The sequence below is a fragment of the Delphinapterus leucas genome, chromosome 10 (genome assembly GCF_059928025.1).
Source record: "Delphinapterus leucas isolate spDelLeu-1000000601 "Yukka" chromosome 10, BTC_Dleu_Yukka2, whole genome shotgun sequence".
NCBI classification, from domain to species: Eukaryota; Metazoa; Chordata; class Mammalia; order Artiodactyla; family Monodontidae; genus Delphinapterus; species Delphinapterus leucas.
The window spans coordinates 59,272,932-59,289,375 of record NC_143138.1 but is presented as its reverse complement, the minus strand read 5'-3'; the positions used below and the strand labels follow the sequence as shown (position 1 = coordinate 59,289,375).

At 55.9% G+C, this 16,444-nt stretch overlaps 1 protein-coding gene across 1 annotated transcript in view; it reads right to left on the bottom strand.

Moving 5' to 3' along the window:
* CCDC13 (coiled-coil domain containing 13) overlaps positions 1 to 16,444 on the bottom strand; it is a 30,179-nt gene that overhangs the window by 6,913 nt on the left and 6,822 nt on the right. Inside the window, exons 5-12 of the mRNA XM_022553780.3 lie at positions 12,081 to 12,197; positions 10,741 to 10,845; positions 8,454 to 8,615; positions 7,663 to 7,839; positions 5,624 to 5,830; positions 3,947 to 4,086; positions 3,381 to 3,464; positions 1,042 to 1,164 (exon numbers count right to left, since the gene is read on the bottom strand). Of these exons, the coding sequence (XP_022409488.3) occupies positions 1,042 to 1,164; positions 3,381 to 3,464; positions 3,947 to 4,086; positions 5,624 to 5,830; positions 7,663 to 7,839; positions 8,454 to 8,615; positions 10,741 to 10,845; positions 12,081 to 12,197 (1,115 nt within the window). The remainder of the gene's footprint in view (positions 1 to 1,041; positions 1,165 to 3,380; positions 3,465 to 3,946; positions 4,087 to 5,623; positions 5,831 to 7,662; positions 7,840 to 8,453; positions 8,616 to 10,740; positions 10,846 to 12,080; positions 12,198 to 16,444) is intronic.

Below are 16,444 nucleotides of genomic sequence, written 5' to 3'. Positions count from 1 at the left end.
CCATTATGTCAGCACCTGGAGGTCCTTCCAGTCAGGGTGCCTGGCCTGTGTCCAGGGCTGGACGTGTGAGCCACCCCAGGCCAGCTAGACCTTCTCTCCTAGAAACCACTGGCACAAGAACTGAAAGCCACTGGGCCTACATCGTTCCAGCGGCCCAGGAGAGACCACTCAAGGGTTCCTGCTACCAAGGTCCCTGGATCTTCTTGGGCTCCTCTTCTGCCCTGCAAAGGAGGGCAGTACTTTGGAGTCGGCCAGCACCTTCCCACACTCTCCTTTCCCTTAATTTAGCCAGAATTGGTTTCTATTGTCTGTCACCAAAGAGCCCTGACTGACATGTGACACGGCCTGTTCAGGCAGACATTCAGTGTTGTCCTTTATATTTTTCAGTGCGGAGGTCACACCGTTGGGCCATGTGTTGGCCTGGGCACCTACAGTTCTTGCCAAAAGGGTCACTTGAGCAAGGAACACTGATTTATCTGAATAGAAATCTGTCAACAACCCCTTGGAGGAAACCAAACCCCCTGGTCCACTGCCTTGGGCCACATACTTTCCTCCCCCAACCAGGGAAGTCTCAGCTCCCCATCTATCAGTGGCTCTCTTCCTCTTTGTAATTCCAGACCTCAGTCTAGCCTGGGACTTCTTCCCACCAAAGCCGCCAGTGACACCGAGTGCAGTGCCATGCTCATGCAAGATCTTCATTACTGGTGAGTTGATCCGACTGATTTACCTACTGCAGAGAGTCCCTCCCTTGAGATGCCCACCTCACAGCCACCTGCATGCAACTGTCCTACGGGGGGCATGTAGGACAGGGCAAACCACAAGTGTGACAACGGGTCCCCAAGGCAGAGGGCCACTTGAGGGTCACGTGAGATGTGGCTGGGAATGCCCGGGGCCAACACTGTGGGAACCACACTCACCAGTGAGGTGGACCCAGTCATGGACGCGGCCTGGCCTCTGTCCAAGAGGGATGCCCTTGGGCCAGGCTGCCCACCCTCAGCCCACCTAGGCCCGTGAGAGTGCATCCCTGGCACCAGGTGTTACCGTTTCTGCAGAACGGTGACAAACTCGGTGAGCCGGTCACGCTCCACCTCAGCGGCCTGCCACAGGGCTTTGAACTCTGTCACCTGTGTCTGCCAGGCTTTTTGTTCTGGGGAGTCCGAGAACCTGGGGACCAAGGTGCGGACAGAGGTCATTTAAGGGTTACCTGAAGAGATGCTTATCCCTATGGTGGTGGGAGGGGCTGGAAGGACATTCAGGGGTCCTCAGAGGGTGCCAGAGAGAAGCAGCCAATCCAGCCCCTCCCGGCCTCTTCCGTTGGCTTCTTCTCAGTTTACTATTCCTGGGCCTGCTGAAGTCTCTAGACCTCACTTGGCTGGCTCCAAAGCCAGACCCCAGCAGGGCTGTAGTTCCATCAGCACCTTTGTCCATCCAATCCCTGTAGGGGCCTGGAATTAGTCTGGCGGCTATGGAAGTTGGCTCTTGGGGACCTGGGGGTGCCCTGGGAACCTGTGTGGCCTGGGACCTGACCACCCTTCTCAGTGTCAGGTAGGCCCAGCCTCTGTCTCCCTGTCAGCCTGTCCTGGCCCTCCTGTATCTCCTGGCATGGCCCCAAGCCCAGTCCACTTTCCTGGACCCTGGACACTTGCTTTGTAATTTGGTCAGTTTTCTCCAGCCCTGATCCAGCCCATCACCGGTTCCCTCCTCACCACTGGGCCTTACCTGCTGGCTGGGGTTGGGACCCAAGGTGAGCTCTGCCCCCCACCCCAAGCCCCCAGAGCCCATGTGCGAGTGCCAAGCTGCTTTCTGCTCTGCCCTCGCCCTTCCCAGGGAGACCCTGGTGATGCTGACTCGCTCTTCCAGAATCACAGGACATGGGGAGGGCGGGGCCGCAGTCCTCCCTCTAAACAGGGGTTGGTTGAGATGGGCTCTGAGGACTACAGGCTCCTCCATTTTCTGGCTCCTAAATACACTCTAAGGCCCTGCCGCTCAGTGTGGTCTTTGAGCCAGTGACTGTGGCATCACCTGGGAGCTTGTTGGAACTGCAGGATCCCACTTCCTGCAGGATCTGACCTGCGGAATCAGAACCTGCATCTAACCCGGCAGATCCTCAGCTGATTTGCGTGCACAGCACAGTGGGGAACCCTACGCCAGTCACCCCTGTGATCTCACGCGTTGGGGGAGGAGCTGATCCCCTTGCCCCGCCTGCCTCCCAGGCACCCCATCAGAGCCGCCACGCCAGCCCTGACAGACACGCTCTCTGGGGTCACTCCCACCCCGTGAACGTCTGTCCTGTCACTGACGGGAGAGCACTGTAGGCTCCGTGAGGGCAGGGGCCCGCACACGGTTGGGTTCAGTAAATACTTGTGTGTGGTGGAAGAAACAAGCTTAAGAACCAGCAGTCTGGGCAGCCCAGGGCACATCGGCTCCTGTATCCCTGTGGAGTGCAAAGGTCACGGCCACATAAGCCTGGAAGGGACCTTGGGGGCATCTTGTCCATCTTCTTGCCTCTACTACTGTGACAACCACCTCAGAGTGACAGAGCCTGTCTGTTTTCCTTGTGGTGTTGGAAGAGTGTGGCATGGGCCCTTGAGGCTCAGAGTTGGGCCCCTCTCTCCCAGTGCCCTTGTGACCCCAGGCTGCTGGATGGGGCATCTGCAGGGGTGGCCTTGGCCCATGGGTACCTGTGCTACCAAATGTCAGGCCAGAAGTATCCCAAGCACTTCTTGGGGAACAGCAGCCCAAGGAGGACCGATTTGACGGAGCCACACAGCAAGTCAAACATGAGATGAGGGCCCCTCAGAGGCTCGACCGGAACCTGAACTGACCTGCCCGAGGGGTGGGAGAAGCAGCTGACAGCCGGAGCGTAGCTCCAGTGGACAGTGGGTGGGGCTCGGGACAGGGCTCCGAGGCAGGACAAAGCCACCCTTTGTCTGTGAGCTGGCAGGAAGAACAAGGGCCCATTTAAGCCCTAAGGCTTGATTCTATCAACAAAGAGGGGGCCAGAGAGCTGAGGGGATATCAGTGGCTTAAAGTGGGAACCCATATGATGTGAAATTCTTCCCCTAGAGATGGACTCTCAATGCGCAAGGGGAGGCAAGGGAAGGTGCTGGGCTCCAGGCCCTGGAAGATTCCTCGTGTTAACTCTGTGGTAGCAGGAAGGAACACTAGACCAAGACTCTAGCTCTGAAGCCACTTGCCCTATCACATTGGATAAGGCACTGGACCTCCCTGACCCTCCATGTCCTTATGGAACCTTGGAAGAGTCCCTGGACTTGGCCTGGCCTCGGTTTCCCATCCTTGTAATGGGATGGCAATACTGACTGAGCAGTCAAGGATGGGAAGGCCTGTGAGGGCCCGGGGTGGGGGGCCTGGGTTCCTACCTGGGTGAGGGCCCGTGAGGACTGTGCAGGGAAGGCCATGTGAGAGCAGATTCCACCAGTGTGTGGCCCAGGCTGGTCACGGAGCTGTGCGAAGGCAGAACAGGCATATCACCACAGGCAGGCAGGCTGGGCCCAGCTGGGAGGGGAGCAGGGGCCAGCAGGGCACTGGGGAGCCAGAGGAGGGGGCCAGCACTGGCCCTTGCAGCAGCCCTGTGGATTTGCTGCCCTCCTTTCCAGAACCCTTGCTTGCTTAAAACAAGACAGGAGCAGGGGACATCAGAGCCTCGAACAATCCAACACAGGTGTGTTTGAGAATCCTAGAAGCGGGTGAGATTCGAGGCCAGCTGGGAGAGGAATTTACAGGGAGCTACAACCAAACGCTCTTGAAGTAATACTGGACGTAACTGGCTCCTTCATGCAGATGCAGGGCTGACGGAAGCCCCCCGCAACCCCGCCCCACTTTGGGAGGACAACACCACAGGCATCGTAAAATTGCACCCGTGGCTTCCCATCCTTTCTTCTGAATAATTACTATTCACTTTCCAACCCCTCCCACTTTTTCTTACCGAGAAGATACAAGCCTGCCAGCGTGATCGCCTGCTGAGGCCGGGGAATTGGTCAGGCCCGGGTCCTCGGGGAACTTGGCGGAGGCCGGGTTGACCTCGGGCCCACTGGACCCCTCGCCTACTCCTTTATTCCGAAGATACTGCAGGGAACAGATGTGGGTTCCATTCTCAGGGCTTTGGCTCAGAGGCCTGGAGAAGGCAGAAGGGGGCCTTGGCTTGATTTTGGGGCTTTCAGGAGATATGAAAGAGGCTTCTTTTCAGGAGTGCAAAGCGAGGCCTGTTTGGTGAAGGCGCTCCTTGCATTATAATGACAGCTAATAATGCCTCTCTTCAGAAAGGGAGCTTCATGGCCAAAGGAGGGTGATCGGGCCAGGAAGCTGTTCCACATTCAGGTCCCAGGGGGAAGTATGGGGACAGGCCCACCTCTCTAGGTAGCCCCACCCACATGGATGAATGCCAGGTGTGACTTGAGGCCACTGGCCTTTGTCAGCTGGAGACACTCAGACCTTCCCCCATCCCTCCCTCTTCCGGATGGCTGGTGGGGCCGGCTGAAGGAGGAGCACTGCAGGACCCCCAGCAGGAGGTCAGGCTGCCATCAACGGTGGGCCAGTTGGCGTGAGCCCCAAACAACCTGGCCTGTCCCCCAAGCCCTGCCCATCCTGAGAAAACTCTCAGTGTGTGCCAGCTTGTCTGGTGGGGTAGTGCTTGGCCCCAGCTGTCCGGGTGCCTCTGAGGTGAGAATCAGTCTTCTTTTGTGTGCCTGGAGCCAGGACAGCGGTGAGGTGAAGATGCTGTTCCTTCCAGGCCTCTGCCAAGGGAAAATATCTTCAGGAGCTCACTCCTGAGACGAGCATTGACTGAGCAACTACTGTGTGCTCAGTCTTGGGCCAGGCACCATGGCCTCTTCCCCCTCAAGGAGCGGTTGGGGGAGAAAACAGGAAATTGATCACACAGCATGACCAAAGTTTGGCTTGGGAATGTACAGGGAGTTAGGAGTGCAGGGGCACGTAACCCAGAATGGGAGCCCTGGAGCTTCCTGGAGGAGCTCTTGACTAATAAGATCCAAAGGTTGAGGGGGAGGAAAGGGAAGATGTGTGCTTCAGGCATGTGCACAGGCCCAGAGTAGGGAGAAAGTAAGGCCATGGAGGAGCTAAATGGCATTCACATGGCCGGAGTTGTGGAAAGTGGGGAGTGAAGAGAAGATTCAGGGTTGGGGGGGGCAGCAGGAGCTAGTCACATGGCGCCCTGCAAACTGGACAAAGGAGCGTGGCTTCCCTTCTGCCATCCCACTGCCTGGAATGTGGACGTAAAGGCTGGCACTGTGGCCACCATCTTGGACCATGAGGACGAAGGCCACAGCTGGGGAGGGAGAGGGTGAGCTGGCAGGAGCCCGAACCCTTGAGGATTGGGTGAGGTGGGTAGTGATGGGGAGCCACAGACAGGTTCTATGTGGAGCAGGGAGACAATCTGGTGTGTCCCTTCGAGAGGAAAGCTGTGTGCACAATGGGCCGGGGAGCCAGATGGAAGCAGGGGGCCAAAGTGGGACCAGGTAGGACGTGGCGCAGCCCAAGTGAAGGCAGGTGGGGAGAAGGGGAGGTGGCTGAGGTTTCTCTGGATACTGGATGGACTTGCCAGGACTTGGGAATGGGTGCTGGGCTGAGCCAGCGCCCTACTCACCTGCATACTGAGTTGCCCGATCTCCACCTCCAGCTGCCGCACCTTGGCCTCCCGCTCAGCCACCGTGGCCCGCAGCTGGGCCACGAGGCTGCTGCTCTGCTGAGCCTCATTGTTGAGCTGCTGGTCCAAGTGGTGCTTGGACGCTCGCGTCTTCTCCTCCTGCAGACTCAGACTGCCCAGAATCTCCTGTAGCTGCTTCAGCTGGTCCTGCGGGGCCAAGTGGGAGGGTAGGTGAGGGTCAGCCACGGCCCTGAGTAAAGAAGACATGAGAGAAGACCGCCTCCTTCCACCCACAGCTCCCACACCTTCCCTGCTCCCTCGGGAGCCTAACAGTGGGACGCTAGTGTTTCCCTGAGAAGCAGGAGGAACACCTTGCCTGTCCTCAGGGCGGGGTTCAACCAGGTTTTCCTGTCCTCAACTTCTTTCTCCCTGAGATCGAGGCTAAGAAGGACATCTAAGCGGCTCTCGGGACAACAGAAAACAGCTCAGATGGTGGCCCCTCAGCCAGTGGGTAAAAAGAAGCCCTATCCCACTGTGCTGGAAGACCACCTTTGAAGGCAGTACCTGGACCCCTCACCACGGATCCTTCAGCACCTGATGGAGGCCCCATCCTTGGAGATGCTCCCAAGGAGACCTCTGGGGTGGAGGCTTCCTGCCTGGGGGCTGGGAAGGACCATATTGGCGACCTGGAACAGGTGAGGGCGTTGTCTTCACCTCTTTGTGGAGGAAATGGAGGCCCAGAGAGCCCAGGACACACTGCTGGTGAATGGCAGGACTAGGGCTTGTTTGCAGCTCTCACCATGCACCTTCAGTGACAAAGAATAGTGGCCCCAGGGACCTCAATGGACATCCAGGCCACACCTTATTTAAAAACTGGGAGCTGAGGCTTCCCTGGTGGCGCAGTGGTTGAGAATCCCCCTGCCAATGCAGGGGACACGGATTTGAGCCCTGGTCCGGGAAGATCCCACATGCTGCGGAGCAACTAAGCCCGTGCGCCACAACTACTGAGCCTGCGAGCCACAACTACTGAGCCTGAGTGCCACAACTACTGAAGCCCGTGCGCCTAGAGCCCGTGCTCCGCAACAAGAGAAGCCACCGCAATGAGAAGCCCGTGCACAGCAATGAAGAGCCAACACAGCCAAAAATAAACAAATGAAATAAATAAATTTATAAAAATAAAATAAAAACTGAGACCTGAGGCTCAGAGAGGGGATGCAATTAGCCTAGAATCACACAGTGAGTTATGAACAGAGGGGGCCCAGATTTCAGGTCTTTTGTGCCCTGTCCACCACACTGCCTGGTGAATTATTATGGACCAAGGCATGCCTAAGCCAGCAGCAGTTCCCCCTTGCACCACCGTCAAGCCAGTCATGACCACCCCAGGGGCCTGTGGGCACAGCTAGGAATTCAGAGACCAAAACCCTGGGGTGGCTCAGGCCCCAGAGAGAAAAGGCCAGGCTAGGGTCAGGAAAGCAGTGCGGCTTTGTTAATCAAAGGAGGTTTTACGATCAGATAAATCTGGTTTGAATTCAGTTGTGTGGCCTTGGATGATTTATCTAGCCAATTAGAGCCTTGGTTTCCCCATCCGTGAAATAGGATTATGTGTCCCTGAGGGTTATCTTGGTGACTAACCATTATAAACCACACCCCACGTGCCCAGAAGCGGGGCTGCTGTATGCTGTCACACAGACAAGGATATGCACCAGCGCCCCCCTCAGCTGTCCCTTCCGTTCCTCCATGAGAAATATCCCAGGGTGTAATCCCGTCTGCTGCCCCCTCATCCTCTTCTTTCCCCTTTGGGGTCCACAGGTGCAGTGGCTTGTGCCTGGCATCAACCTCACATAACGCGACCTGTACTGGCCCTCGGGCAGCTTCTGAGTTGCTCCCGTACTTGCAGCCAAGCTTTGGGGCTGGGCCCAGTGGAGGCAATGAGCTCCCGGGTTATGCAGGTGGCATTTTGGGGTGAGGGAGGGCTCCGGGGGAGCTGGGGCTGGGTCACAGGCCTCTGGGTGGGGCAGGGGTCCCAGAGGTGGCTGTACCATGAGGGCGTCGATGAGCTCGTCGTCATGCCGGCCCTTCTCCACGAGGGTCCCCATCTGACTCCTGAGGGTCTTCACTTCGCTCGACAGCACCTTGTTCCGGGACCTCACGCCCTCAAACTTCTTTTTCAGCTCCTCGAGCTCTCTCTGGAGGGCATCCCGCTCCGCTGCAAGTTTCTGTAACCAGAGGGCACGGTCACGGGCTGCAGGGCTGAGTGGGACTCGGGCCACGGCTGAGCGCTTGCTCTCACTCGCTGGTGAGGCCAGAGCTGGGAGGGGACTTGTTGAGGTCACAGGGCAAGTCAGTGGAGCCGGAGCCCTGACTCCCAGCCTCGGCCTCCCGGGGTGTCAGGCAGCCCAAGCACATGATGGACGTGACCCAGATGGATGACAGCCCGAGAACACAGGGGCCAGACTCGGACACGAGAGGAAACCCACTGGCCAACGCTGGGTGTGTCCTCCCGAGGACCCTCAATCCCTGCCTGAGAGGCAAAAAGAGAAAAGTCATGCTTCAGTGGACAGCGCCAAGCCTAGGGTTCAAACTGAAGTGCCTCATTCCACCAAGAGCTGGTTTCGGGTCCAGTATCTCCAAAACAGCCAGAATGCGGCCACCCGACGTCCATGAAATGGGCTCTGGGTGAGGAACCCGTCAGGCAGCTCAAGGTGGATGGACAGGATGTGAGGAACATGCCCAGAGGTGACCCCGAACCCCAGAGCCTCCAAGTCCTCACAGGGGTGGTCGTGGTCTCCTGGCCCCAGGCGCCCCTGACCCCCTTCCAGGCATACGTTACCTCCCAGCTTTCCTGTTTTTCCCTCTCCAGGTTGTGGATCCTCCGCAGATTTTTCTCCTGTGCCGACAGCTTCCTTGGATCGGGATAGACAGACAGCTCATCACTGGCCGTTTCTACCGACCGGCTCCGAGTGTGTCCCAGCTGTTTCTCAAGCTCTCGAACCTGAGGGTGGTTCCACAACAGGTCTGCAGTCAGACTCGACCCTCAGAGGGGCCGCCCTGTGATGTGACAGGAGACCCCACTAGACAGAGGACAACATGGTTCCAGATGGACGTGGAGGTCCCTAGGAGAGGGACCGGGGTGGGGGACGGATGGGAGGGACCTGCGGTGGCATCCTGAGCAAAACAAGGGGAAACACTAGGGAGGTTAAGCTTGGAAAAGAGAGACTTCAAAGTAAATGAGAAAAATCACCCTATCTCTGAGGCCAAGAAGGAGATGTGTAGCCCCAGGAACTTGGGAGGGAAAGGATAGCAGGTCTTAGTACCAGGAAGAGCTGACAGGCCACCCAAGCCCGGGCGGGCTCCTCGGGAGGCTACGGGCTCCTGGCCACTTGGAGGAGATGCTGCAGAGGGCGGGCAGGGTTTGGAATCGGGGAGACCAGCTCAAAGCCTCGCCGGCTGTGTGACTGTGCACAGATTACTTAACTTCTCTGAATCTCAGGTCCCTCATCTGTGGAGAGGCCTGCATAATGTCGTTAGGAGAATTCAGTACCCTGAAGTTGTCTGAGCCTGGGAATCCCCAAGACGCTTCTTGGGATGACAGATCTTGGGGCCCACTCCATACCAACAAGTCAGAGCTCCAGGGGAAGAACTCGGGGATCTGCATTTTAAACAAGTGCTACGGGTGATTTCTAGGATTAGGCAACTTCGGGAAACCCCAAAATGTCCTGGGTGAAGCCCTCAGCACAGGGGAGGTGGATGTCATCCGACAGAACCACGGCTTTATCACACTGGGTTTAAAGTGGATAACTCCTAGGGTCCTTCTAACCCTGATTTCCACGTCAACGCAACATAAATGATGGAACAAAGTTGGGTAAACCTGAGCCAGGGGCAAAATTCACTAGGATCCCTGGTAAAGGGCCTCAGTATGGCTTTGAAAGCACATTTCAGTGCCCTCGTGTGGCACTGTGTGGTAATTCCATTTAAACGTTAAAGAACACAGTACTATTACTTTTAACCATTTGTTTACACAGCTTAACAACACTCACAATAATAACTAACGTGTTGAGTGTTTACTATGGCCAGGCACTGTGCTGGGCACTTCCCAAACGATATTTCATTTAACCCACAACAACCCTACAAGGAAGGCATTATTATTTCCATTTTACAGGTGAGGAGACTGCGACCCAGAGAGATGAAGAGATTTGCCCAAAGACACCAAACTTAGAGACCAGTGGCTGAGGCCAGACTCAGACTCAGGTCTCTTGAACCACAAGGCCACACAGTGGTCGTTAACCACAGTTTTTCAGAGACCTCTCCCCCTTCATGTTGGCTTCAGGGATCCCACAGGAGACCCTGAGGGGAAAAGCCACCTGGGAACCTGGGAATGAAGGCAATGCACTTGGCAAATAGTGGAAACGACACACTTATTTGTGTGACTCTTGGTTTCTTGGTACAGCTAACCTTCGGACGGTGTTTCCTCCATGCCAGGCCCTGTGGTAAGCAATTTACACGTCTGTACTCATTCAGTCCTCCCAGCAACGCTGTGGGGTAGGCACTGTCATTATCCACAGTACACAGAGGAGGAAACTGAGGCACAGAGAGGCGAAGCAACTTGCCCAAGGCCACACAGCTGGTGGGTGGTGGGCTGAGATTTGAAGCCAAGCAGTCCGGCTGCGGAGCCCCTGTTCCTAGCCTCTAGAGATGCTCCAAAATATTTAAAGCGTAAAGAGGGAGACAGGCTAAGTTTTTTTTTGGGGGGGGTGGTAATTAAAACCTTCAAAAGCCTACAGGCATCTGGACAAAACCGGAAAAAGCCTACAACAGTCACGCAAATTTACACGAACCAGGGGAAAAAAATCTGCCTGGAGTAAAATAAATCAGAGGCTCTGGTATTTGTTGAGCGCCAGTGCCTGGTATGTAGTGTTAATATAAATGCTTGTTCACTTAACAACAAATGAAAATAAGGCTGGCTGGGGAGAACGTGAAACAACAGCCCTGCAAGTGCGCTCTGCAGAACCTAAAGGCCATTTTCGGGTTCTGTGTCTCTAATGTGGCTCAGCGTGGGTCTTTCTGGGGCATTTCAAGCCTTACGTTCAGGGCCAGGAGAAGTCTGATGACTCACTCACCTTGCTCTGCAAGACGAGAATTTGTTGAGCTCGACCCCTCCACGTCCCAGGCGAGGACAGGAGCTGCTGGATGTTCACATCTTCCCCAACCTCATTGGTTAAAACCTGAAAAAGGTGAGGCCTTCAGTATGGCCGGGAGAGAGGGCTCTGCCACAGCCCTAAAGCTGCTGCACGCGCAGAAACAGTGCTGGGCGCGTGGGGCTCCCCGAAGGCCCGGCCTCCACCTGCACAACCTTCCCCCTTCCCCCGCCTCAAAGGCCAATTGACCACGCTCCAAGAGCAGCTCTCCCTGGGAAAGCATTGAACCCATCATCCCCAGCACTTCTTGGTGATGCTTAGGGCAGACAAGGAACTGCTGACAATGCCCAGGTGGGGCCCCTTGTCCTTGACACATTCTGGGATGAGTGAACCACAAAGTTGACCAAGACCTGCTCCAAATTTGTTCACCTGTCACCCAGAACGGAGATCATTCTGGATGGCTCCAGGGAGGACACGACCACAGGGCCTCGCCCTCCGTGCAAAGCCACTGACAAGGGGCCATGTCTGAGTGCAGCAAGGAAGGGGGGGCTACCGAATGTCACTTGGGGATGTTTGGTTCCAGAAGGGCCCAGCTTTGTGGCTGTTGCAGAGAGGTGTTCAGGCCCAACTTCGAGGCTTTGAGGTGGAAACAGTACACCCCAGCTTGTGCCCTGGGCCCCTCTGCAGCCTGTCACGGAAACCCATCTAGCGTACCAAGTCTCTGGTGCTTGTTTCCACAATAGAACTCTGTTTTGGAAATCTTGGCTGGTCTGAGTGGTTCCAGCAGGAACCGCTGCTGGTGGTACAAATGCCAGAGAATTCACTATGTAAATAAAAATAAATAATGAACCAGCTGGGCCTGCCTCCGAAGTCCGAGCATTTTCCTTTGAAAGGGGCCTTTAACACACAAACAACCTTCACATTTTCTAATATTACAGACAGCAGAGGGCAGGAGACGGGTCTCGGTAGGCTTCCAAGTCCAAGGTGGCTTATTAAGGAGCTGCCCAGGATCTATTGGGGTGCACATAGCACAGGGAAGGTTGAAGGGCCTCTCCAGGGTGGACAGCACTGTCCTCCTCCATCCAGGGCTGGATGGGCACCACAAGGGCTTCTATGCAGGGTCATGCAGGCAGCCGGCAACCACCCTCACCTGATGGGTCTGTTTCAAGGGCTGGAAGGAAGTTACTGGATCTGAGCCCTGACCCAGAACAAGCAGCATGATGCTCGCGGGGCCCAGCTCCTGAATGGAAGCCATTGTCCCAGCCATGACCTTCCCAGTCCCAGGCCCACCCACGAGGACCCGAACCCTGGCCGGGAAATACCTTCTGGGCCATCCGGAGCTCCTGCTTCACCGCCCGGATCTGGTTGCGGAGGTCACTCATCTTCAGGTTTGTGGCCGCCAGCCTGTCCTGCAAGACCTTCACCTCTGGGCTGTCCTGCTAGTTGGGAAAGACAGGAGGGAGAGCAGTCATTTGAGGCCTAGATAGTAACGATAATCACAGCCCCCGTTTATCCAGGTATGTGCAGGTACCACACGAAGTGCTTGACAAGGAGGAACTTATTTCATCCTCACAACCCCTTTGAGGTAGGTTCCGTTACCGATGCAGAGCAGATGCTGGAGGGAGGTGACCCCTCGGCTTGGGGGACCTGGTAGGTAAGGGGGAGCGTGGATGTGGATCCCGGCAGCCCAGCTTTGGGGGCTGAGCCCTGTGCTCCGAGGGTGGCGCACACAGGTGGATGTGGGTGGTGGCCGCAGACAGGGAGCATCTGGATGAAGCTGCTTCCCAACTCCCAGACACTCCCAGGCTGTGGGCTCTGCTGTGCTCAGAGACTGGCGTCACAGCAAATCCATCCTCACTCAGGATGAAGAGGGGCGCTGGCTCCTTTAGCGAAGGCGGCCCCAGCTTGGCAGGAGGGCCATGACCATCCCAACTTGGGCCCTTCCTCTCCTAGAATTGTCAGACTGGGCCTTGGGCTCCCTTTCCTGGCAATGAGCTCACTGAATAGAAATAAGGACCCAGTTTAATCCCCCAAATGCTCCATTTCTGTGGCTTGAAGAACTGCAGGAACCATGAAAACTCTGCCTGCTGGAACTCTTAGCAAAGTCTTTTTTTAAAACAATATTTCATTTAAACTATTTGGATGAAACTTTTCTCAAATGTGTTCCCCATTTATGACTTAAATAGAAGTTCCTGAAACCCTCAGAACTTTGGCATTAAAGGGACTCCAAGGTCAGCCCATTCAAACCCTTTCCATAGGTGATGCAGATAAGGTCCAGAGAAGGGAAATAACATGGCCTCACAGGCACACAGCTGGTTGGGGTGACAGAAGTGGGATTAGAGGCCTGGTCCTTCCTTTGCACTGGCTGATTCTCCCAATATAAGCTTTTGCTGATGCCAGGGCATCGTGGTGACAGAAACATTGGTTGGTGGGTTGTGTGTCCCATCAGGCAATGACACTAAGACCATCTGCTCCTGTCCCAACAGATCAGGTGGACTAGACTTCTGGGAAACAGGATGGGTACTGCAGTGGCTTTCTGAACTTTCCTTAGTAGCCACAGACAAAACCTCCTGTGAACGCTAGTGTGAAAGAGAGATCCCAGAAGACTGGGTCTGGGGAGTTCCATGGACCCCAGAGGCTCTGGGCAGCCCCGCTGAAAACCACTGGTCAAGGAAACTAGACCTGCACACAGGCCCCAGAAGACCTGGACTCATCCGGTCTTCTCATCTAGGAAGTGGCTGCTTCTTCACAGCACCCCCAGGAGGCTAAACAGAGTAACCAGTGTGAGCAGAATTTGCAAATTGGGAATTTACATAAAACATACATGCATCTTTCTTTTTTTTTTTTTTTTGCGGTACGCGGGCCTCTCACTGTTGTTGCCTCTCCCGTTGTGGAGCACAGGCTCCGGACGCGCAGGCTCAGCGGCCATGGCTCACGGGCCCAGTCGCTCCGCGGCATGTGGGATCTTCCCGGACCGGGGCACGAACCCGTGTCCCCTACATCAGCAGGCGGACACTTAACCACTGCGCCACCAGGGAAGCCCCATCTTTCTTTCATCTATATTTTTGCATGTCCTTCCGCCGCCTGGCTGTATGCCATCCCTCTCCACTGCTGTTGGGAGCCTGTCTGCTCCCCTGCTAAGGTGCTGCTTTGAATCTGCCCTGGGTTGGGAAGCAACAGTCCCTGCCTGTCAGATCTTCGGTGCCGTGAGCCCCCCGCTGGCTCTGGTGGTTGGCGGTGCAGGAGCCGTGAGAGCATTTGGGAGCCTGAGGGCACGGAAAGAGCACACCGACTGGATCCGGATCTGAGACCCAGGCGGCAACGACTGTCTCCAAGCCTCGTTTCCTCTTCTGTGAAATGGGGGCACGTTATGCCAGCCTCCGGGGTACATGTGAGTGTTGATGGGATAACGCATGTAAAGGATGCCCTCTGGGGCAGATTCTGACGGGGAGCAATGCTGGGGGGCATAACCTGGCTCGGGTGGGCAGCTGGCAAAGGCGGCTGAGGGCCACATGGTGTTCTGGGGAAGGCATCACCCCCTCTGCTCTGCCAGGCCCCAGACCTCCACCTCCCAGGAAACTGAGCCAACCCTACCTGCCTGACATTTCAGAGCTGTTTCTGCCCAGAGTGAGATTTCACAGGCTTTGTGTGTGTCTTGGGCCTGGCACGCCCTTCCCCCACCCCGCGCTGTTTCCTCTGAGGCGATACCGGAAATGGTGTCCATGGGAGCAGATAGCGCCAAGGCCACTCACACCACAGCTTCATGAGGCCCCACGCAGAGTGAGGGCGTTCAGCTCCACTCTGGAATGTGCTTGGAGCTCTGGACTGAGATGTGGGGTGAGCCTGCAGGCTCCGGAGTATGGCCCAGGCTTGGGTCGCCCTGAACAGTCTAACGAGGGGGACATGGCTATTGTCCTCTCTCTGATCAGAAGATGCCCGGGAAAACACGTGTCCTGAGGAACGGAGACTGCAACCCACCATGCACTCTTCCATCAGAAACCTCCCAGGCTCCCTGCAGCCACAGAATGAAGTCGGAATTCCTACCCCAGCTACCGTCAAGGCCTCCATCCACAGGTGACTTTGTTTTGATATGTTCCCCTTTTCCCTGTCAGGGCCCCTGGGCTGCAGCCAAACGTTATCCCGCTGATGCCCGGCTAACAAACAGAATGGGAATATTGACGCTTTCCTGCTCTGAGCTTGTACTGCTTCTGCTGGAAGGGCCACCCCCATCTTCCTGCTCCAGCAAGGCCACCTGAGGAAGCCCTCGTCCATCCCACCTCCTGGCTGCCTCAGGTGGAGCGTGTGCTCCCTCTGTGAACTCAGGGCCTAGGGGCTTTCTCTGAAGGCCCTGTCCCCCTCCTTCCTTTATATGCCTACTTATATCCCCTCTTGAACCCCCTGTGGACAGTGGGCCTGTCTTTGATTCTCTGTGTTCCAGGGCTCAGAACATTCTGTCAGGCTCAACAAGTGACTGAACAAGTAGTTTCCCATTTAGGACAGCCCCAGTCAGAGGTATGGATAAACAAGGGGCAGCTTAGAAGTGCCCCTCAGAGCTGGGAAAGGCACTGAATGACACTCAGTCTAGCGTCTGCTGAGGGCGGAGCCCCTCCATTGCCTCCCCAGCAATGAGACAGATCTACACAAGGCTAGCCTTCAGGAGACATGTTCACCCCTGACCTGGAACCTGAGGGGCCCATCACTCGAGGGCAGTATTCTCCTCAAGACAGGCATGAGGCGGCTTGATCTTGAGTCATAGACAACAGCGAAGATTGGGTGGAAAAGGGGCACTGAACTAGGAGTCCTGAGGCTTGGATTCTGCTTCACCAACTCATTTGGCTTCTTAAGAAAACCATGGGGGGAATTCCTTGCTGGTCCAGTGGTTAGGACTTGGTGCTCTCACTGCTGAGGCCCCAGGTTCAATCCCTGGTCGGGGAACTAAAATCCCATAAGCCATGAGGTGTGGCCAAAAAAAAAAAAAGAAAAGAAAACCAAGGGGAGGCCTCCTGGGATGTTCTTGAGACTCTGAGCTATTTATTGTCTGGCTTGGGCTCCATGCTCCTCCCCGGTGGCGCACTGGGTCAGACTGCCTTCCTTTCACGGAGCTGCAATTCCCATGCCCTGAGTTTCGTGGAGGCTCATTGGCTTAGAAAAACTGGAATCTTGGGAACAGCCCCATTCCCAATAGTCACTTTTACGCTGTAGATTTGGAGTTCCACAAAGGGAAGACTTCTTACAATATGGATTGCCCCAGCAAAAAACAGGGTTCCATTGAGGAGTGAGCTCCCCATCCCTGGGTTAAGGTAGAAAGGCTGGATGTCTTTCCAGTAAGGATGCTGTAACGGACATCCTTTACAGCTGGGCTGAGAATAGGAGGCTAATTGGATCAGGTTTTCCTTCCCTCCTGGTCCTGAAATTCTAGGATTCCAGGGTCCTCAGGCCCCTCCTGACCTCCCTCTCTGGGGACTAAATCAGAGTTAACCCCTCACCAGCCTTCACTGGGGCATTCTTGGCCTCAGACAGTAGGCTTGGTCACTGTCCCCTGATGGCTACTCTGAGGATGCTGCAATGGTGGCACTGGCTCAGTAATGGGGTGGATGCTGGACAGAGGCACCTACGCCCCCATGGAAGAGGGGAGGCCCAAGCCCATGGCTGCCTCACACACTCCCCAGCACAGAAGAGAATTCAT